Source organism: Panthera uncia (assembly GCF_023721935.1).
Source record: "Panthera uncia isolate 11264 chromosome A1 unlocalized genomic scaffold, Puncia_PCG_1.0 HiC_scaffold_17, whole genome shotgun sequence".
Classification (NCBI taxonomy): domain Eukaryota; kingdom Metazoa; phylum Chordata; class Mammalia; order Carnivora; family Felidae; genus Panthera; species Panthera uncia.
In genome coordinates this window covers 22,074,892-22,099,200 of record NW_026057577.1, presented here as the reverse complement: position 1 = coordinate 22,099,200, position 24,309 = coordinate 22,074,892, and the positions used below count along the sequence as shown (strand labels likewise).

The 24,309-nt window shown below is 41.0% G+C and overlaps 1 protein-coding gene and 1 long non-coding RNA gene across 2 annotated transcripts in view; one reads left to right on the top strand and one right to left on the bottom strand.

Annotated features, from left to right (window-relative positions):
- SLC12A2 (solute carrier family 12 member 2) overlaps positions 1-23,125 on the bottom strand; it is a 117,752-nt gene extending 94,627 nt beyond the window's left edge. The window contains exon 1 of the mRNA XM_049648456.1: positions 22,299-23,125. Coding sequence (XP_049504413.1) covers positions 22,299-23,030 — 732 coding nt within the window. The 5' untranslated portion in view covers positions 23,031-23,125. The remainder of the gene's footprint in view (positions 1-22,298) is intronic.
- A 292-nt stretch (positions 23,126-23,417) lies between these two features.
- The window catches only part of LOC125934866 (uncharacterized), a 266,270-nt gene continuing 265,378 nt past the window's right edge, over positions 23,418-24,309 (top strand). Inside the window, exon 1 of the long non-coding RNA XR_007461552.1 lies at positions 23,418-24,284. This is a non-coding gene — a long non-coding RNA (uncharacterized LOC125934866). The remainder of the gene's footprint in view (positions 24,285-24,309) is intronic.

The window sequence follows — 24,309 nt, the reverse complement described above, 5'->3', positions numbered from 1 at the left end:
TGAGAACAAATTGAGGGTTGATGGGGGGTGGGAGGGAGGGCAGGGTGGGTGATGGGTATTGAGGAGGGCACCTTTTGGGATGAGCACTGGGTGTTGTATGGAAACCAATTTGACAGTAAATTTCATATATTAAAAAATAAATAAATAAATAAATAAATAAACTGATTTAACACCCAAAAAAAAAAAAAATGTGGTATATTAATTCAAGGAAAAGAAAAAAAAAAAAACTGTTACAAAGTTTCAGTTTCCAAACCAACAATTAAACATAAATTCACCCATTTAAATTACCTTTTATGTATCAAATGTCATATTTCAATTCTGTTTGATCTAAGACACTACCTGTAATCCACTAAGATTAGTCATCATTTCTCAGCATAAAAAAAAGCCACTTATATATGAAGCTACTCTTTCTTCCCTAACAAAACAATTTTCTTCAGAATTTTTCAAACAACGTACGATGAAACCATATTTGTTTTCAAAACAATGGATAAAAGTCAAGCTTTAGAAAAAAAATACTTGACCACGTTTTCAAAACATTACCAATGAAAACTTTAATACTGCTTTAGACTAGCTCTATAACCTGGAGTGCAAGGCTGTCCTGTATGTACATCCTTCTCAGGTCCCAAATGTGCACATCATTGCACTTCTCATTGTTAAATGCTTTAGCTCACCTTACATTAAAATGTCATTTATTTCTCTTTCTTTGGATACCCCAGTCACTAAATCCACAGAATTTTCATCTCTAGCATACAATGTAGCATAGATGGTCTTTACAATATACCGGAGAAAGATATCAATACTCATGAAAGATGACCGTGCAGGGATAAGAATGAGTTGGTAAGGTGTTTATCACTGTGCAAAGAAACATCAAGACCGTTTCAACACAGCAACTTCTGAATAGTTAAAATACTAATAAAATACATTTCTAGTCATGTTTATTAGAATGGTAATAAATCTAATTTGTTTTAATACAAATTCATTCTGATTTTACAATTAAACTGGTAATGACTTGGTAAAAAGTGTCTTTGCTCAACAATTTCAGGTCACAACAGGCAAAAGACAATGTTTGCGGTTTTAACTGTATTTTAAAGAACTGAGCAAACTTTAGGCCTAAGGCTGCCACAATACTCTTTCCAGGTAGACTCATGGATGCTCAAATATGGACACTCCTCAAAAAGAGAAATGTTCCCATCTCTTAACTGTATTTAATATATTAAAAAGCCCACCATGGGGCACCTGGGTCGATCAGTGGGCTCAGCGTGCAACCTTGGCTCAGGTCATGATCTCGCAGTCTGTGGGTTCAAGCCCCACATCGGGCTCTGTGCTGACAACTTGGAGCCTGGCGTCTGCTTTGGATTCTAGGTCTCCCTCTCTCGCTGCCCCTCTCCCAACTCAGACTCTGTCTCTCTCTCTCTCTCAAAAATAAACAAACATTAAAAAAAATTTTTTTTTAAAGTCCATAGTAACTTCTAGGACACCTGGGTGGTTCAGTCGGTTACGCTTCTGACTTCGGCTCAGGTCATGATCTCACGGTTTGTGGGTTCGAGCCCCATGTCAGGCTCTGTGCTGAAAGCTCTGAGCATGGAGTTCGCTTCAGATTCTGTGTCTCCCTCTCTCTCTGCCGCGCCCCCTCTCGCTCTGTCTCTCAAAAATGAATAAACATTAAAAAAAGAAAAAAGTCCATAGTAACTTCTAATGTTTTTCTGTTATTTGAAGATTCTACATTTGCAGAAAGCTGTTTCTGGGCATAAAACATAATCACATCCTTTTACTCATTCATTAAACAACCATTCATTAATCAATTTTATCAAGCATCATTATTAGGTACTTTCCAGCCCTCCTGGACTTATTTTTACAGCAGAGGTTAGAGATGAAAGGGTAGGTCTTCTGCCTTAAATGTGGGTTTTCTTCCACTATACCAAAGCAGCCTCTATTAAATTAAATGCGTAACCCAGTCAAAAAAAAGTTGGGTGCCTTTTCAATAGTACCCTATTTCAAGTCACAGCCTCTCTGTGACAGTCAGTTTCTTAATCTGTACAAGGGAAATGACAATCCCTGCCCACCAGTACCATCCCCCTGGATTCTTGAGGCTCTTTAAATAAAGATCAATTGGTAACAACACAGCCACATAAAGCAGTTGAGGTTTCTAGTTCGTGACTATAAAGCCAGCTGATACAACTTGCTTATAATACAGCAACTTAAATTTAAATGCCAATGCCATGTTAGAAATGTGAGATTATGACTCACTTATGGTTATATATTTCAAAAGAACTTGTGGAAAACTTATTCTTAGGTGCCCTGGCTTTTCAGTGCCTGACCACTTTTCAACAAGAACAAGATTATGCCCTGTCTGAGCAAGGGTAGCAGCTTCCCTAGGATTCTGCATGTTCTAGGTACCTGGTCAAGGATGTTCCTGTGGCACCTGCTGAGCCACTCAACCTATCACAGTACAGGAAGACCAAAACCCATGCCAGTGAGCATCACTTAACTGCTCCTGCAACTAGAACTCCTCTTCCTTTTGTCTGCCTACTGCCTCCCTGAAATGCATACTGCATGAGTCGTCATTATGTTCTATGGAGCCACTGTGAGTCTACGTTTCTGTGGAAAGGTCTATTTATTTAGACAAACACAATTTGCTTCTAGTATTGCCTCCGCAACTAGAAAGTGGTTCTTAAACCAATACGCTAACTTACACAGTTAATGTGAGGATCAAACAAGAAAAGGTACTGTTTTACCAAAATGAAACAAAATAAAACCAAAACAAAGCCCAAGGCTGATTATTTCATTGAAGATAAAGCTGCGAAGACAAAAAGAGAATATATTACGACAGAGAATTAGTTTTCAAGAAGACAAAGCTATACACACACACACACACACACTACCTAATCATTTTTTTTGCTACCACAAAAAAGGAGTCAAAAATTCATTGACCCCGCCAAATGTAGACTAGGGAACTATAACTATACACTGCTTTCTAGCATTTTGACCTACGAAATAAAATTTGCATCTCAGTCAGAACTGATGTACCTTTTTACAAAGTAAATTGACCTTACCAAATAATCCAAAGTTACAGAAACAACATGAATAGGAGAAGAATGTGGGGGTGGAGGGATGCTGATACACAGCTATGAACTTGAAATGCATTTAACAAGTGCTTATTCAGAAGAAGGTCCTAGGTACAGTAATAGTAGCTATTGTAAAGAATACATAAATTTAACAATATACAAAAAATGTTTAGTCCAATTTCAAATTATTCTGGAAGACCACATCATCTAAATGCTAAAAAATCTTAATTATAACCATCAAAAATGTCACAAGTCCAACATCAATGGAGATCTCATATAAGACTGAAATAAGAATTCCTTTCAAAATTTATTTTAAATTCTATCCCAAATTAATAAACACACTAAATGAAAAAAACAAGATGGAAAAGCTTAGTTAGCAGTTATCACAAGCTGCCTTAGTGCACTTAGTTCCATGTGTTTCTGACCTACCCCCTTACTATTTTCTATAAGCACATGAACATCTGGAAAACATAACAGAGATAAGAATGATGTCTTCCCAATTACTTGCAAAGAGTTCAATTCTGGATGAGAATTGGTTTGTGAGTTAAAAAATAGTTTGATTTTATATATTTGGGGGTAAGGTGAACCCTGACACTGAATCTAACCCTATCAATTCCAGTCTGTGATACACACCAGAATTCTTCTACTAATATTGCCAGATACGATGATATATAGCTTTTCCTGCTTTTAATAAGCAAAAGTTTCTTACAAAATATAGCTGTACATAATCTATGACTCGTTACTCATTACCTTAGGTCAACCAAGAATTCTTAGTATGTGAGACCTTCATAATCTGTCTGGCTTACTTTAGTAACAGTCACCATTTACTGAAAACTACTGTGCCAGACATTTCCCTAAATGTTTACACGTCCTATTTCCCTAAATTGGCACATCTTTGAGAGGTAGGTATTATCTTCACTTAAAAATGAGGAAACAGTCTTTTAAGAGGTTAACACAGCCCAAACTATACAGCTATTAATGTGACAGTGCAGAGAATCTTCTCATTTTTTTTTTTAATGTTTATCTATTATCAAGAAACAGAGAGAGACAGAGCATGAGCATGGGAGGGGCAGAGAGAGGGGGAGACACGGAATCTGAAGCAGGCTCCAGGCTCTGAGTTTTCAGCACAGAGCCCGATGTGGGGCTCGAACTCACATGCCGTGAAATCACTGGCCTGACCCGAAGTCAGATGCTTAACAGACTGAGCCACCCAGGCACCCTGAGAATCTTCTAAATGGTAGAAGTTCACATACAACAGTGAGCCAATTAAAATATTTTGGGCAAGGGGACAAAAGACAGACAAATCACCCAACTCAGGAAAATGTCCTGCTCAAACTTGGCAATTTCCCAGCTATTTTCACTCTTCAACCTTGTTTCATCTTTCCCTCCTCCCTCTGCTTCCACATCTAAAGAAGCTAAAAGCTTCTGACATTGTCCTCCTAACAAAGACACAAGTTCTACATGGGATGGAACCACAGGGGATTATTTTTAAACCTGTTTGTGCTTTGTAGAAATGCCCCCAGGGTCTACAGTGTCTACAAAACTCTTTGCCCTAGAGGATTCTTAAAGACAGCTGCCCTGGACCCCCTATGGAAGAGAAAGAATAGCTACGGTCCAGACATAATCTATCTGGGAAGACATGTCAAATGTTTAAATATAAAATTGTGTACCAATAGAGCTGTAGCTGGTATTTAACTTTAATAGTGTATTTGGAGGCTATCATGGCACAGAAAGTAGGTTAAAAAAAAAAAAAGGCCTATCATTCAGTTTTACATTACCTAGGATTTTCTATTTTTCACTTAAAAACCCACATCAGGTGCTTCAGCTAGTAACTCCTTTATATCAAATGTTCTAGGTCATACAAGTTTCTTTCATCCATCATATGCTTTACCATTGTAACCTCTTGACTCCTGGATCCACCTACACATCCATGCCTTTCCAGGAAGGTTTGAAAAATAAAATTACCTACCCAGAATTTTTGAGATTTATCATCAATGTTTTGTTACCACGTATAACAAGATTAAAGAAACAGTAAACATTTCCAATTACAGACCACTTTCCTATTTCTGTAAATTTCCTTGGAAGTTATCATACATATTTTTATACACCCTCAAACTCCTATCCTTTAAGTTAGAAAATTACTGAAAGCGCGCTAAAATATTTAATTTGATGTAATATTGCTTTATTGTTGTAATACTGGTTTTAAAGTACTTTCTCAGGGGGGGACATTTTGCTTGCTGTTCCCTCTGCCTGTAACACACTCTGAAGATGACTGGCTCCTTCAAATCTTTTAGGTCGTAGATTAAGTGTGGCTCCTCCGTCCCAGGCTGCCCGACATAGAGTTTCTCCTCATCAGTGCTCCTTTTATTGTCCTCATAGCACAATGGCACTCTGTGATTATCTTTTTATTCACTCAGTATTTGTAATCTATGCATCCACCTCCATTCCTTCATTATGCATTAAAATGGAGCATCCACAAAGGCGCGGACCTTTCCTGTGATTTTTGTCAAAGACATAGTAAATGAATATTGACCCTTTACAGGTCAGGTCTATTTTCCAAACAATGTCATGTAATGGTACAAGTGAAATCTGAAGTGTCTATTCCTGAGTCAGATCCAGGTTCAAATTCTGGCTCTGCTATTCAGTAGCTATGTAAATTCTGGGAAGCTATTTAACCCCTCTGGCCCTCAGGGTCCACATCTGTCAACTGGAGGTAATATTAGCTACTCCATACTGTTTGAGAAGATCAAGTGAAAAAACATGATGATTCACAGAACACAAAAACTCTCATACACTGCTGGCGGTAATATAAATTAATAAACGGCTTTGGAAAATAAATTTGGGCATTATCTTCTCAAACTGAAAACATGCATACCATTCAACCCAGCAATTCTACTTTAAGGGATAGCCCTACAGATACAAAATATAGTATGAAGCAGGACATGTGTATAAAAATGTTCCTATCAACACTGGTTAATAACTGCCAAATACAATCCAAACACATAACTGCAGAATAAACTGTAACATTTTACGCAGTGGAAGATAAATAGAAATAAAACTGAATGAATTATAAATACACAACCATAACAGTGAGCAAAAGATGATAGATAAAAATATACTGTATGATTCTATTTATATGAAGTTTTAAAGCAGGCAAACTAGACTAATACTTTTCAGGAACACATAAAGCTAACAAAAAGCATTGGATAAAATCAAGACCAACTCCCAAGCAAATAATCACCATTAAGTCAGGACAGTAGGTGGGGGAGGGAGGATTTGAAAGAGGTGCACAGAGGGTGTTTGGGGTACCAGCAATGTTCTGTTTCTTGATCTGGATGATGACTGTACAGATCATCATTTATGCTTTATGTCTTTTTCTTTGCTATATTCATATATATATATATATAAATTTTGTATAAATTTTATGTATATATAAATATATAAATTATATATAAATATATAAGTATATATATATATTTTCCTATATTCTTGCCTAGCACTAACAAGTAATTACTGAATAGATTTGAGCTATTATTACAAACAACTAATTAGCAATCTATTACTGCAACTTTCCATGCTGTGTGTTTATAACCAGATGTTAAACAAATACATGAAAGTAAATACTACAAAACAGTATTTATCTAGACTCTACCATACAGCTTCTTATAAATTGATATTAGTAGGAATTATATTTCCTCTGGAAGGATAAAATTAAAAATAATGACCTTTACATACAAATAGGATCACCATTCTGGTAAAAGACTTATCACCTACCCTACCAGCAACTTAGTAGAATACAGTACAAATAACATGGCTTTGATCATTACAGATCACACTGCTGGAAATGTTTTTGTGACTCACCTGGCACTAAAAATGTGCTTAGTAAACTAGACAGCTTCCTCTCTTCACAATTTCCTTTAGTGAGAAAGGAGAATCACTTTACATCAGTTAGGGTTAATATTAGCTAGCATGGTCTGAGAAGAGAAGCAAACTTCTGGGCCCAGCTTTATTTAAGCAAATTTAATCAATGCTAATGACAGGCAAAAGAGTGAATATCTTTTTCAGGACTATTAATAAATAAGAATTATTCTTCGTTTATAAGCATATTATTATGGATTTAAATAAACCCCAAATTACATTTAAAGAAAGGTTAAAGTTCACCAAAAAAATGCAATTTAAATCCTTAAACTTCTGAATAAGGTATTACTAAAGACATTTTAAAGATAAAAATCTTGCATATAATTTAACAGCATCTGTTTACTATTGTAAACTAAAGCATTAAATTAAATCCTGAAACATAGTAAAATTAGTAACTAAAAATGGATGCGTACATATGTACATTTAGATGCCAAAGTGGCTGGGTTTATTCTAACAATTTTTTCATCAAGTACTAGCCAATTATATCACCCCAAAGCTACCAACATTTCCTATCCGTGCTGTCGGTGATTGGTGTATTCAGTGTAATGCTCCCCATACAGACTACTCTCTCAAAACAAAGTATTGTTTTACAGGAATCCAATCTGCTCTGGTTAACAATGGTCTATTAATATCCAGTGGCATTAATGCAAAGCTCAAAACTCAAGTGCCACAGATAAAAGTGGATGGTGTGACCATGTGACTTTACAATGAACCAAGTCAGAACTGCTGATTACAGTCAAAGAATTCAGTCCTCTACCTAGCCCATCATGCTCTTTACTAGCCATTCAAGAATGAGTTACAACACTGTGCATTAAAAATAGCATGATGTATGCATCATTTCAAATCCCACACAACTTGCTAACTCCAACAGTATGAACATAACTCAAACTACCAGAAAACTTATACCTCCCAGTATCAATAACTGTGTGATCTTTATCTCACGTTGTTTTTTTTTTAACTTTATTTATTTGGAGAGAGAAAGAGGGAGCATGCATGCATGCATGTGTGAGGGAGGGGCAAAGAGAGTAGCACAGAGAGAATCCCAACCAGGCTCCATGCTGTCAGTGCAGAGCCCAATGTAGGGCTTAATCTCACAAACCATGAGATCATGACCTGAGTGGGGAAATCAAGACTTGGACACTTATTGGACAAAGCCACTCAGGCTCCCCCAAACTGTTTTATTTTTTAAATAAGAAGAATCAAAAGATGTTAGGGACATAAATACATGACCAGTGGCATCCTAAGTAGGTAAAATATTATAAAAGCAATATAGAGAACCACGTGATAGCAAAAACTACAGTCAGAGTATGGCATACACTTGTTGTTTCATGTATTTTTCACATCAATATATGGTATTTCTCACTATAAAAAATATCATCTTTCAGATCAAAGGTGGAAAGTCCTTTTTCTCAAGGTCACACAAATAGTAAGTGGAAGGCCAAGATTTAAATCCCTGACTGACAGCTCAACTACACATGCATGGTGAAGAACCTAAAGCAGATAGAAAAAAAGCAAAAACCAGAAAGGAAACATTCTTTATAGATACAGAGGCACTGGGTGAGATCCCTAAGTTTGATGTCTTTTTTAAAGGAGAGCATTCCCCAACTGTGTGTAACTTGAATGAATAGAAGCCTTAGTACTTAGAAATAGAAGAGAAGATAGTCCAAAGCCAAAAGAGAAATTGGAAATTAAGTGGCAATCTCCAGAAAAGAAAACCTGAATGATATCAAGGGTAAGCCCCAAATCTTGGCAAACCACTAAATTGCACAGGGGAGACTTCCCAGTCCAAAGAGGCAGACTAAAAAATTGGCAGCTGAAAACCTACTGCATAGTGGAATGACAGAAACCAGTTTGTCACAAAAACTGAAATGAAAAATTCACAAAATGGACTCAAAAGCAGAATGTAAATGGCAGCCAGAAGCAGTGAAAAGCATTAACTTACAAAGAGAAGAAACTTAACAAAACCAAAAAGGATACACACAGAAAGAAAACACACCTACACACAAATGTTGAAAGCCAAAAGTAAAGAGAAAATAATATGGTCAATGGCCTTATCACAAACAATGGTTGCCACAAGACATTGGAAGTACATACTCAAAGAGCTGAAAGAAGAAAACTCTGTCAACCAAGAAGTGTACATCCAGCAAAACTATCTTTCAAACATGAAGTGAAATAAAGACATTTTTACATTAAAAAAACAAAAAAAAATTGTTATCAGTTGACCTCCTTTACAAGAAGTAGTTAAGGGAGGAAAACAGTATCAGATAGCAACAGAAATCTACAAGAAGAAATGAAAATGAATGGGAATATAGGAGCGTAATATACCATACATCCAACTTTCTTTTCTTCTCTCTTTTTTCAATTTTTCTTTCTTTTTTTGAGAGACAGACAGAAAGAGCATGAGTAGGGGGAGGAGCAGTGAGAGAGGGAAAGAAAGAATCCCAAGCAGGCTCCAGGCTCAGCTCAGAGCCCGACACAGAGCTTGATCTCAGGACCTGACCTAATATCAAGAGTCAGCCACTTAACTGACTGAACCACCCAGGTGTCCCTCTTCTTTTTCTTTTCTTTTCTTAAAACCATATGGTTTTTGAAAGCAAAAATTACAACACTGTATTGGGGTTTCTAATTTATAACAACGAGAACACTAAGGAAAAGAGTCTCTGTTAAGGTTCCCAGATTTTAGCTAAAGAAATTCAATATTCTCTCTAAATAGAGCAACCACTAAAATAATAAGGCAAAGAAATATATCACTGGAAAGTCAAAAGAAGAATTAAAATGCAATACCAAAAGATATGTGATTAGTACAAAAGATAATATGAAAAGAGGATTAGAAGAATAAGAAACAAGAAAACAGAAAACAAATATCAAAAATACCAAGCTTATTACAACCAAATCATGATAGATGTAAATGACTAAGTAAGTTTGCGAAGAGAAAATGCAAATTAGCAGGTCTTTATCACAGGGTATATGTATGAGAACATTATCCAAACATGCACTTAAACAGAAGATTACTGTGGGTAACAGAAAACTTCTATTACTTATTTACTAATGATTATTTAATGCTAGGTGGGAAGAGTCAACTATAAAATTATAGTTTATAGAATGCACACAAAAACACAAGAATGTTAAGCTTTCCTTATTTTCCTAATCTTCTACTTTTTCTTTGCATAATGAAATAATAACAAAACATTTTAAATTAAGTAAAAAATGAAACCCTGGAGTAAATTTTTACATGGTTAGTTTTATAAAAAAGGATTAATTTTCAGCTTCTTAAAATTTGATACTCTAGGATGGCTTGAGACTGAAATTTCCCAAAAATGTACATTCCTGGAGTCTCTTTTAAGATTTAAAATACTATTGTAAAAATAAACAAAACAAAAATAATTTTGTGCCAGCACTGTGCAATGGAGATGCTACAATAACCAACATTCAGGTGCTGTTCTTTGCATCGATTCTAAAGGGCTATTCTAGACTGCTATTTACTGAAAACCTCATTTCTGCTTTTCATGATTTGCTTGCCTTCTGCCTCTATGACATGCTACCTATCTCTGGATCCACCTCTGCCAGTATTCATTTTCCCTTCCAACTTACTTTGGTTCTGGAAACCAGAGCACCATATCTGTGATCACTGTGAATAAAGTATAACTATACAGTTTCCAAGTATAGGTGTAGTCAGTCGAATCCCTTTTATGTGAAAACCTTTCCTTTATTGTTGTTGTTCTGTTTAATTAAGAGATCAGCTTTTCTCTCTCTTTTTTTTTTGGTCAGCAAATGTTCCAAATAATTGGGATTAACTCACAGTCAAGTAATTTTTCCAAGCCTACAAATTTACAGAATTGCATATTATTATTTCTAGAAATTTACAGATAAACCAATGCTGGAAGTAATTTATCATAAAACTTAATTTCTAAAATAGAAAGACTGAGTGTTTATGTCTAAAACAATTAGGTCCTATAAAAGAGAAAGTAGTATGTAGGCCCAACTACTCCACATGAACTCTTCAGGATTCAGACTTACCACTTAGTACTTATAATACCTCTGATTTCCCTACAGGATTTTATTATTTTTTAATATTTTATTGATTTTTGAGAGAGAGACAGAGTAGAAGCAGGGGAGGGGTAGAGAGAGAGGGAGACAGAGAATCTGAAAAAGGCTCCACGCTGTGAGCTGTCAGCACAGGGCCTGATGCAGGGCTCAAACTCGTGAACCAGGAGATCATGACCTGAGCCAAAGTCGGACGGTTAACCTATTGAGCCACCCAAGTGCCCCAGGATTTTATTTACTTTTGAGAGACACAGAGACAGACAGAAAGGCAGACACACACACACACAGAGACTGAGAGAGACAGAGAGAGACAGAGAGAGAGAGAGAGAGAGAGAGAGAGGGAGAGAGAGAACAAGCGGGGGAGGGGCAGAGAGACTGAGAGGCAGGCTCCAGGCTCTGAGCTATCAGCACAAAGCCTGCCACCGGGCTCTAACCAATGAACTGTGAGATCATGACTGAGCCGAAGTCAGAAGCTTTACCTACTGAGCCACCTAGGCGCCCCTCCCTACAGGATTTTAAGAGGCCACTTAAAAAGCAATATACATGTCGGCCCCAATACCTCACAGGTAAGCTTTTGTTTATGTTTCCAGGTATATATAAACAGCCATCTATCACTTACTGGCTAAGAGACTTCAGCAAGTTCTATTAGCCTCTGAGTTTGTCTATTGATAAATTACCTGGTTTGCAAGTTAATTGTGCTCAGACTACAGAAAGCTCCTGAAACACGACAGATATCCAATAACTGGTAACTTAATGCAATTCAGTACATGTTATTGAAGGGTTAAAGGGAGATCTTGATAGTAGTACCCTTATCCTATATAAGGGTATTTTAAAGTTGAGTATCATCAGCACATCAAAAAATAACAATGTACTACTGTCATAGGCATAACCAAAGTGTAAGACTCTCAACATGCTCTGGGACACTGGTTCTTAAACCTGGCTCTCTGGGAAACACCAGGAAAGCTTTTTAAAAATTTTGGAAGATGGGGCGCCTGGGTGGCACAGTCGGTTGAGCGTCCGACTTCAGCCAGGTCACGATCTCGCGGTCCGTGAGTTCGAGCCCCGCGTCAGGCTCTGGGCTGATGGCTCGGAGCCTGGAGCCTGTTTCCGATTCTGTGTCTCCCTCTCTCTCTGCCCCTCCCCCGTTCATGCTCTGTCTCTCTCTGTCCCAAAAATAAATAAAAAACGTTGAAAAAAAAAATTTAAAAATTTTGGAAGAAAGGAGTCTATAGTTTTTCTCCAGGGGATTCTTATTTAGAAATCACTGGTTCAGAAGATGCAGCACAGAGCCTGATGTGGGGCTCCAACTCATGAGCTGTGGAGATCATGACCTAGGCTGAAGTTGGACACTCAACGGACTGAGCCACCCAGGCACCCCTGACTTTAGTAATTTTAAACTAGGCTATTTAATATGGAAGAAAAGAAAGGAGAAATGAAGGAAGGAAAAAAGTCCTATTAAGTATTACTTCCCTTGACAGCATGTTCTAATCGATCTCTCTGTAATGATGGAAATTTTCCAGCTCTCCAGCTGCCCACTTGGGTAGCCATTAGCCACATGTGGGTATTCAAGCACATAAAATGTAGCTCTAGTAACTGAAAAACTGAATTTTAAACTTAAATTTATACTTAGTTTCACAGCCACATAGGACTACTGGTTACACTAGCAGAAAGCATAGCCCTACAACATTAAAAAATTTAGGTCTTTTGGGAGGTATGTATGGATAGGGAAAGGCAGAGGAAACAAAACCTTAGTTAAGATTCCATTTATAACAAACTTCCTCAGGGGCGACTGGCTGGTTCAGTCAGCAGAGCACAGGAATCTTGATCTTGGGGTTAGAAGTTTGAGCTCCATTTGGGTATGCAGATTACTGACAATTAAATCTTAAAAAAAAACAAAAAAACTTTCTTATATTTAATTTTTAAAATTTTTATTTTTTAATGTTTATTTATTTTTGAGACAGAGACAGAGTGTGAGTGGGGGAGGGGCAGAGAGAAAGGTGGACACAAGTATCTGAAGCAGGCATGAAGCTCTGAGCTGTCAGCACAGAGCCCGATGCTGGGCTCGACTCACAAAATGTGAGATCATGACCTACCGAATGAGCTTTCCAGGCACCCCTCTTATAATTTTTTTTAAAAGACTTTCCACTAGAAAAAGATATACATTCATACAATAATACTGAGGATTCCAAATCTGTCCTACATTATCTTCAATGAACTTAAAAACAACTGTCATGGGTATTTAAAAATGAAAACAATCACCAAAATAACAAAGAACTTATACAGTATTAAACTACAGGATCCTGGAATTAACACCAACTTAAAGTCAGAATATTTGCTCCAAGTTCCAACCCTGGCTCAGGTAGTTACAAGTCCTAGGATTGTGGACAGGTTACTTACTGGGCTCTTCGGCTTCTTAAACTCCCAATATGCATATTGGGGTAATTTGTCTGTCAAATGTCCTTTAGAGATTCTAAATAACAAATATAAGGTGTGTCAAAGAGTATAAGATTCTTTTGTATTCCATTAATTTACAAAGAATGAGTTCTCTATTTCAAAAAGTATTGGTTCAGGGCATGCTACAGTCAAAACTATATAAAAGGTACTAGAAACACATAATGATAAGTAGCCACAGACATAGTTTGCTTCTCAGGGAGCCTGAAGTCAACTCATGCCAATTCAAATAACCACATTAATAAATATACTATTATTACATGATATAAATGCTCTCAGGGAAGAAGTGTTTTGTCCCAGCTAGAGGATAAAAGCTTCCTCTCTGAGGAAACAGGACGGGAGTGAAATCTTAAAACTGAAAAGTTAACAATGCATGTATGGAGGAGAAGGGAAGAAGAGATCTTGGACAATATTATGTACAAAGGCCCTATGGCCAAAGGAAATACTGTGCCACTGAGTAACTGAAACAGTGAGGAACAGGTAAGCCAGACACGGACAATGAGGTGCTAGTTTTAAGCCAAGGGATAACATATCCTTTTTGTTTTAAAACTACTCTAGGTACAACAGTGTTGGGAGTGCACAGTGAATAGGGGAAATCCAGTTATTAGGTTACAGAGGGACATTCTACAGTTTGGTTTAGGATGGGAATAGTGAAGATGAAAAGAATATTTAGGAAATAAAGGGGATAGAAAGCACTTGGTGATAAACTTGATGAGGGAGGATGAAAAAAAGTATCAAGGATGACTCACTCATAGACTTCTCACCTGTGTAACACAATGAATAGTGGTACCATCCATGGAGACACAGGGCATACTGGAAGATGCCTGGGTAGTTTTGCTTTTGGAATGGGAGGGAGAAAATCCTAAGTGTGTGAGTACAGGGTGTCCTTCAGATAAGAAGCAAAAATATCCCATAGTCACTGGATGTCCTGAACGCACTAAAGAGATGTGGGTAGGACACAAAATTTGGGGATTCGTTAGCCTACAGATGATACAGCATAGGGAAAGAAAAAGGAAAACAGAGGAAGAAGAAAAGGCAGAATCAAGCCTTGAGGAAGGCCAATTTGGACATGATGGAGACTGCCTAAGACCCTGTGCTCAAAGAGCCAGAAAGGGAGAAAAGTTAAAAGGCAAAGTGGTGTTACAAAGTCCAAGAAGGGCAAAGAAGACCTCAAGAGAAAATCAAATTCTGCTGGAAGGTTGAGTGCTGAGGAGGTGGGGGTGAGGGGAGAAGGTTTTCTGGACATGGTAATAGGATGGAGGTCACCGGTCACTTTAACAAGAACTATTTAAATAAAATGATAGCACAGAAGCCATAGCACAGCAGGTGGTCAGGGTCCTCACAGGTCCTTTAAAAAAAATTTTTTTTTAATGTTTATTTATTTTTGAGACAGAGAGAGACAGAGCATGAACGGGGGAGGGGCAGAGAGAGAGGGAGACACAGAATCGGAAGCAGGCTCCAGGCTCTGAGCCATCAGCCCAGAGCCCGACGCGGGGCTCGAACTCACGGACCGCGAGATCGTGACCTGAGCTGAGATCGTGACCTGAGCTGAAGTCGGACGCTTAACCGACTGAGCCGCCCAGGCGCCCCCTCACAGGTCCTTTAAATCTCCACTGGAAAAATCAAGCCTACCTTACAAAGTCACCTACCCTCCACAAAGCCCCAAAATGACTTATACAGTTAACTCTGTTAGAAACCACACTGTTGAAGGAACTAAGTGACACCAAAACAAAGAACCATCTCAGATGTTTCTATGATTCTCAACCTAGATGAATGTCTCATTAGTCAATGTTGAAAAACAGCATAGTGAAAATTTAAAGCAAGGAAATTTCAGAGCCCAAGGGCACTACAAATCACCTGTCATAATTAGCTTCTGCAGAGACATTCCACTAAGCTGTTTTTGCTTTTTAGATTTTTCCCACCTTCTAATTAGAAATCCCCAAGTTCTCTATCAGTACCCAGTTTTTCGTAACAGCTTTTAGACAGCACTGATACAGATTCTAGTAAAAAAATCACAGGATAAAGGAGTCAGTGGCAGATGACAGCTTTCATATTTTAAATAAGAAAACATTGATATGTTTTTAACTTCAATTATTTTAAGTTGTTTTCATTGTTGTCCATCCCTCACTCCTTTGTTGCCCACTCCTTTGTACTCTGCTGTATACTCTTTCTGAACAACTACTGATTCATGGCTTGACCTAAAATTTGAAGTATAAAAGCACATTTTTAAGCTACAAATTAAAACCCATTTTTAAGTACTATTATTTCACAAAGTAGAGGCTGTCATTTTGTTAGTGCCTGCCCCATGGTAGAACTAATTTGCACAATGAAACCAACTCTTGAATCCACCTCCCAAACCTGCTCTTTCCACAATCTTCCTCATCTCAAGTATCAACTCCATTCCAAACAGGGAACAAACCCTAGCATTAATCTTTCCATGCACCCGTCATGCAAACGATCAGCAAATCCCAACAATTCTATCTTTTAAATATACCTAGCACCTTAACACCTGTCATCACCTCAAACACCATTACTTTAGGCTTGCTCCTCACAACTGCTCTGACCTCCTCTCCTCTCTCTCCCTCTTTTTCCTCCAGTACTGCTGCCTTCTCTTATCTCAATCACCCCCGACACACTTCCACCTCAGGGTCATGGTGCTGTTCATTCATCTGCCTAGATTGCTCTTCTACCCCAAGTACCTGCAAGGGGTGATCCCTCATCTAGAGTCTGTTCGTGCCTCAGAGAAGCCCTCTCTGACCACTCTTATACAGCATTACCCCAGCCATCACCACCTTTAATTTTCTGCACAGTAATTACATCTGACCCATTTGCTTATTTTCTCCTAACACTAGAATGAAAGCTCCATGACTTGTCTCTGTTCATGGCTGTATCTCCAGCACTTAAAACAGTGCTGTTGCTGCTGGTGCTCAGTAAGGATTTGTTGAACAACTAAATCCATATTCATTTCACTTCAGCAAGGTATCAATAGGATTAGTACTGGAAACTTTCCAAACACATATATGAAACATGGAATTAAAATTTATTTAAAGGGCACCTGGGCGGTTCAGTTGGTTAAGTGTCCAACTCTTGATTTCCTGAGTTCAAGCCCTGTGTTGGGTTCTGCCCTGGCAAATTCTTACGATCCTCATGTTTGGGATTCTCGCTCGCTCTCTCTCTCTGCCTCTCCCCCTCCCCCACTTGTGCTATCTCTCAAATTAAATAAATTAAAAAAAAATTATTTGAAACAAACACACTCAACACCAAAGAACCAAGAGGGGTGCATGGGTAGCTTAGTCAGTTAAGCATCTGACTTCGGCTCAGGTCATGATCTCATGATTGTGGGTTCGACCCCTGCATCAGGCTCTGTGCTGAATCTCAGAGTCTGGAGCCTTCTTTGGATTCTGTGTCTCCCTCTCTGTCTCTGCCCCTCCCCTGTTTGTCCTCTCTCAAAAAATAAAATATACATTAAAAAAAAAAAAAACAAAAAAACAAGACACACTAGTCCAGTCTCATGGGATCGGGAAGACATCAGTTATGATAGCAATGTACAGTTCTACCACACTTTAAATCCCAAAGTTTATCTTTCCTTCTACCCAGGCAGGGTAGACTACCTGGGGGACTGTGTACAGTATTATGGAAAAACCAGCTTTCACTTCAGGTGGCTTGGGTTAAGCAGGGTAGAGCCCCTGGCAAAAGTGTAAAATCTCTCAAGTTTGACTTTGCCATGTGCAAATATTTCTTATCAGGTTCCCACCTTTATTCAGTCCTGGCACTCTCCTACCCGCCCTCCCTTCCCAGGATGTGACCCATTCTTGTTCCTTCAGGAACCTTCAAGGACGCAAGCTATGTACTGAAGTAGTTAGTAGTGTGTGGAATTTCTTGTCCAAGAATCAATGCAACCCACTCAGAGAAGCAGCTACACGAGTACGTGGAGATAACATACTGTATGATGTTCTACGTAAATTCCTTGTTAAGAAGGAAGAACTACCTACCCTGACACATTCAATGAACAAATGTTTATTAAGTACCTATTCTCTGTATGGAGATAAATGAGACACAGGCCCATATCCTATGAAAGCGACAGTCATGTTCATCAATAATCACATTTTCACAAGCATTCCTCCTCATATCTCTCAGTTATATAATCATTCCACTTTAAGGAAGTCAGGGCAGAGGGATGATGTTAGTAACCTCCAACATGTCCCCCTCAACATCCCTGTCATCTCACAGCACGTCTGGGGAACAGGAAGGCAGAAGAGATCATAGTAAGAGGTAAGAGCTACTTACTATTTCTAAGCATTAGAGTGAGAAATCCCTGGGAGTGATTTCCAGTTGTATCACTTTCTATGAGTAGCAGTAAGTAATTTCTTCAGCTTCTGTGAACCCATTTTATCATGAATAACATGTGTAAGAACTGCTTCTGACGCAATGTAGGAAAAATGAGTAAGCTCAGGGAGACATAAAAGACACTAAATGTAGTTCCTCCTCTTCTTATTAGGGAAAAAGGCTGTAACAAAGAGGCCATATGCAAATTCTTGACATCCAACCACCAAAGGCTCTCAAGCTTTGACTAAGGACTACTGTGCAAAGGTAATTCTACCTTTAGAACTCTTTTAATAATGCTTTAAATCCAGTAGAAGCTATTATGGATTGTCTACCACCCAACTTTTCTACATTTGATCATCATGTTGTCCATCTGTAAGTGAAGTTGCCCATCAAATGCTTATTTGTTTGCCTTTCACTTTTAAATTTCTTCTTGTAGGGGCAAGAATCACTACTTTGGATTCATTTTTTGAAAAACATTAAAAAAAAATCAATTCCTGGCATCAGCACTGAAGAGTTTCTGGCATCTTTAAAACTCTTCTCTCAGCTTCCCTGACATTGCTATCCTGGCTATTTCTCACCAGCCTAGCAGCTCCTTCTCACTTCCCCTTGCTCTCGTCTCCTCAACTTCTAACAAACTTACACATTCCCTATTCCCAACCCCGGACCCTATTTCCTTTTTTTTTTTTTTTTTTTAATGTTTATTTATTTTTGAGAGAGAAAGAGAGAAACTGCGCACATGCACCTGCACGGGAGAGGGGCAGAAGAGGGAGACAGAGTACCCCAAGCAGGCTCCATGCTGACAGCAGAGCCGGATGTGGGGCTCGAATCCACAAACCGTGAGATCACGACTTAAGCCAAAGTTGGACACTTAACGGACTGAGCCACCCAGGCGCCCCTCCCCGACTCGAATTCTTTTCTGTTATCCTCCCACTCTACTGAAGTCATTTCAAGTCCATGACTTCAGCGCGTGCGTGCGCGTTCTCTCTCTCTCTCTGTATATAGACACACATATATATTTTTGTTGTATACGCACACGTATATACACATGTATATACATATACATGTACACATACCTGCGTGTGTATGTACATATGTGTATATACGTACATATACATAAAGTTTATGTAGATATAACATGTATTCAGCCCCCCTCCCTCAATATGACTCTTGGGCTAATTATCTTACCAGCTCAAGATACTACTCAAAACACAATTCTCTCTTTCCCCTCTCATATCTAGTCCTTCCCCTGGGTTGGCCACCTCAGGCAATGGTGGCACCATCTACACAGTTACTCAAGTCCAAAACTGGGGAATCCGCTTCTCTTTCACTCCCATATCCAATGTACCTGCATGCAACTCATTCTGCCACCAACTGTTATTATCTGTAACTCAGTAATAGCTTGGGTCTCCCTGCTTCCACTGTTGCCCCTGCCAATCCATTCTTTATCCAGCAGCCAGAGATGTTCAAACCAAACAGATCATGTTGCTACCTCATGAAAAATCCTTCAAGAACTTGCCACTGTATCTATAATAAAATCTTCTACTGGCCTTTTGATAGTTCTTTGGGCACACCACTCTCTTCCCCTCACTATATTCACATATACTGTTCCCTAGGCCTGGAATGCTGTTCTGCCCTATCATTAACTTACCCTCTAGGTTTTAGCTCGATGTCACATTTCTTGAAAAAAAGCCTTCCCAACTCCAATATGATCAGGTCCCATTATATCCTTACTAGACCCTACATCTTTCTTACATAGCACTGCAAATAAAGTTGGTAAAACTATGTTATTTGTGCAACTATTTGGTTACGGTATATCTAGGCACAATATTTGTTTTGCTAACCACTGCATCAACCCACAGTACCAATAGCCAGGTGGCCAATACCTAACAAATTCCTGTCTCCAATAAATATTTGATAAATGGAAAAACTCATGAGTCCTGGCTCTACAATGGCTGCATAAGACAGCAACATGCAGCATGAATATTTATTTCACTTCATTTGGATTTTTAGGGAAAAAACGTTTAAGTCACAGTGGTGGGCAAAGAAAGGAATTCAAGTAGAAGACTGAGAATATAGTTCTTTCTCCTAATAAGGATCTAGAGCTCTTGTCTTTTACTTCTTTTGTCCTGCTATAGAACATGGCACAGAGTTAGATCCAGTTAAGGTAGGTTCTTAAGCACTCTGACCAAAGCAGCCTACAGGACACTGATCAAGCGCTAGAATTCAATGTTACAGAATTCTAAATATTATGATTCACTGAGGGCTAGAAGTTTAGAAGAGATTTTATGCAGGTGAAAGTAAATCTAGACTGGGTGATAAACAACCTTTTGGGATCTAGTCAAACTATGTTATAACCCCTTTCCTGCCCTCCTTCAACAGTGGTATATCTCTATATCCACATCTGTATTCCTTAACGTGACACGTTTCTTCAGTCCATTTGCTTAATTCTAAACAAAATTATCTTCCATAGGAGATTCTATGCTTAGTTAACCTAACATACCTTTTTCACTGACCATAAAGGAACCAAGGGGCAGAAGGTAAAAACAAAAACAAACAAAAACTATAAACAACTCATTATACCACCTGTTGCATAAATGAACTATGAACATAACATTTTATATACTATATTCATCTAATAAAGTAGAAATTAAGAGAATCCTAGAGTTTATGTACTTTCTGAAGGACCAACATGTATCAAATAATAACTATACTAGCCATTATTTTCCAGGCACTGAACATGGGCCTTGATGTTCATTTCTTTCTAATCTTCAAAATGAAATCTTCAAAATAAGCAGGAGAGGAGTCTGAAAAGGTTGAGTGGTTTCTTCAACTACACAGCTAACAATACAGGTGTTCTTTTTAAGACACTGTAAACTGATCAAAAGCTCCCAAACACAAACCCTCCAGTTTTGGAGAACTCGAAGTGCTTTGCTATTCAGACAATTTTATAGGATGCTTACAAGTCCAAGGTCTATAACATACTTCCATTTAAAAACCCTTTTTAACACTTATGGGTAAATTTAGACTGCTTTACTACTAAACTACTCAGCTTTGGTGTTATCTGAAATACAGCTTTATGATTTTTTAAATAATAAAAATGCTGTAATAAAAGAGAAATTACCACCTACACATCTACTTTACAAAGATGTATAGTTTTGAAAGGGTAAAAATAATAAATTTGAAATAAAGTATAGAAGTGTGTTTTAAAAATCATTTTTCTTCTGATATGATAAAATACCAGAATGGAATAACAGGAGTAGTATTATCAAAAGCTAAATGATGTCAGGCGTTTAAAGAGTCACTAAGCGCTAAGGATTGGGACCTCTATAATTATTTCAAACTGTATGAATGTTACATTATCAAACACTAAGACAAGTATAGTCTTGTATGAAATGACTGTATGAGATCAAATAATCCCATCCAAAAGAAATTACATACTTTCTGTCTTTAAATTTTTCCACATTTGCATTCACAATATCTCATCGATGTAATCATCATATACTTCTTAAAGTGGAAATCAAGTAATCCGAACTCATAAAAGTTAAATATTAATCAAATCTCAAAGAGTTGAGGTTATCTCAAAATAATAATATTGGGCCCTGAAGAAATAAAAATCATATGTGGCCATAAAAAACAGAATTGCAGACATCAATCGACCTTATAGGGATGGTTTTCTGTTCACTAAGTGTAACCAGTTACGCAGGACCCCAGAAGTTATGGACATCCTTCATAGAAAAAAACCAATTCTCTTGTTTCTCTTTCTCAGTTTCTTTCTCTGCCCTCCCCCTATTTTGGACTTTGCGTTCCCCCGACCCCCGGTAATCTTTTTATATAGTCCTCTCCAAAAATTTACGTAATAAAAAACAGATTTATGCCATTATCAGGAACAGCATATCTCAATATCTGTATAATCCTTTGCATAGTCAAGATAGCAGGTTTCAGCTTTAATAATTCATAGACTATAATAAACACATCCGGTTAAGATTCTCCCTTCAAACACTAGCGTTCCCACTCTCGAGACCCCTAGTGGGTGTACATAAGCCATACAATACAACCTTTAAAAAGGGCGCAGATGGTAGGTGCTCTCCCCTCTCTCCCCAGAGACATCCTCACCTAAACCTCCCCGCACATTCCCTTTAAGGAGCCCACAAGCACGACTGTCATTCAGAGGGATGGTGACTGTTAAAGCGTGGGTGAGAAAAAGTATACAGGAGACACACAAGTGGATGGTGAAGGTTGTTACATGCAGCCTCTCTTCCATTACCTAACTAGCTTAACCCGCTGCAAACTTTTATGAGATTAAGTTACATTCCTCTGCAATTCCACCCTTGACAGCTGACTGCTGAGAAGCCAACGGAGTCGTGCACGTCCATTCCCGCCACCTCACCCGTGGCCAGCCGGCGGCCACATCCCCCCGGTCAAGGAGGACCAGTGGCTGGGGAAAGAGGGAGGACTGGTGAGAGGGATGCAGGGAGAGGGGCCGGGAGAGCTCACCTTTTCAAGCTCATCATGGAGCTCAGCCAAGCTGGGCCGGAGTAGCTTCTCGCCCAGCTGCGCCGCGGTGTGCCGGTAGTGATCGATCCTGGGCACGGCGTCCATGGTGTTGTGGCCGAAGGTGCGCAGGTAGTAAGTGTTGGTGTGGGTGTCATAGTAGTAGTGCTGGTGGTGCCCACTGCCGCCGCCGCCGCCTGAGTGCAAGCTACTGCCCTCGCTCAGCACCGTGTCCCCGCCGTTCTGGAAGCTCACGTTGGGCCCTTCGCCTCCGACCCCCGCCGCATCCGACAGGCTCTCGTCGGCGGATGAGGAGGCAGCCGGGTCCACGAAGTTTACGCGGAAGCGGCCCTTGGCTTCCTCGCTGCCTTTGCCTGGTGCGCTTTCGCCGCTAGCTTTCCCGTCCGCTGGGGTCTCCTTGCCCCCAGCCCCGGCACCAGCCGCCGCGGCCGCCGCAGCCCGCCCGGCGTTCTCGGAAACCAGGTCCACCTGGAAGCGGCTCTGACTCGGGGTGGGCCCCAGGGGTCTGCCCAGTCCGTCCCCAGCCGCCGCGGCGCCCTCCCCGCGGACCCCGCCGCCGCCTCGGCTCGCGGCCGCAGCATCCTCGGACGCTGAGGGCACGGCCGTGCCAGGCAGGTCCACCGCGGCGGCGGCCAGCGCGGCAGCTGGCGGCGTCTCACCGACCCCGGGAAGCCTCGGGGCGCCGGAGGAGGGCGCCGTGGGCCCCGGTTCCATCGCTGCCCGACCCCCGGCAGACTCGGAGAGCCTGGCGGACGTCGCGGGCTGCAAGCCCTCCGCGCCCCCCGCCGGCGGTGCCTGCGGCCACGACGCCAGGTGACGGAATTGCTCGCCCCTCCACCCGCCAGTCGCCGCCGCTAGCCCGGACCGGCACAAACGCCGCCGGCAGCCGACTCGGCGCGCGAGTGCAGTGGGCGCGGGGCGGGCCCCGCTGTTTAAAGCCTCGGCGGGGCCGCAGCGGTGGCGGCTCCGGCTGCAGCACGCGGGAGGCGGGGTCGGCTGCTCCTCCGCCCCTCAGCCCGCCCACCCGCGGTCCCGCAGCGTCGCGCGGCAGACGCTCCCTCGGCGTCCCGGCCCTCCCGGGTTTCGGCGAGACCCCACGCGAGAGCTGCCTGCGCGAGGAACGCCTCCGTCCAGTCCGCGCCGGGCCTCGGCAGCGCGAGCAGCACCGGCAGCGCGCTCAGGGAGCAGGCGCGGCGGCGCACCGCCTCACCGCCGTCACCGGGATCTCCGCGCCGCTACCTCCTCTTCCGTCGCCCTCCTCCCACCCCTCCACCTCCTTCCCCCGCCCCCTCTGCGGCGAAGAGGAGAGGGCCCCCGGCCGCCTCCCTCTCTCCCCGCCCCTGGGGCTGCACGTCAATGGGCCGGCAGCGCAGGCCTCGGCGGAGCAGCCTGCGGACGGCGTCCGGCCCGGCGGGTGAAGGGGCTGCCGAGTCCTGCTTCGGCGCAGGCCGATTGCTGATGCTCCCGCGGCAGTTGCCACCACAGCAGCGGCTCCAGGAGCGCTCTCTCTCTCTTCGATTTCTCTCTCTCTCTGTCTCTCTCTTTTTTTTTTAAGTTCTGAGCTCGCAGTACTTGGGCTGCGCCGGCGAGATCTCGCGAGATGCGGCAGGGCCGCTTCACCTCAGGCGTGTGGTACCCGAGGCGGTGCTAGAGCTGCCGGCCGCCCCCCGCTCCCGTGGGTGATGCCGGGGGTTTTCCCGTCGGGCCCGCAGGTGCTTCCGGAGTGGCCGCCGAGGGGCGCCCCGAGGCGAGGTCCGCTCGCTGCTCCGGCCCGCCGCTACTGCCGGCCCTCACCCCAGGCCTGAGCCTTAGGGGGAGGCAGGATTTCCTCTGTGCAGCTTTTGAGGCGGTTGACTCCCCGCCTGGCCGCGTTAGATTTGCATAACCAGAAACTCATTCCAGTGGAGATGCAGTGGGTGTGTCCACGCTTCGATGACACCTTTATTTTAAAAGCTGTGATGTTTGAAGGTGAGAAGGGAGCTTAGTGGTGATA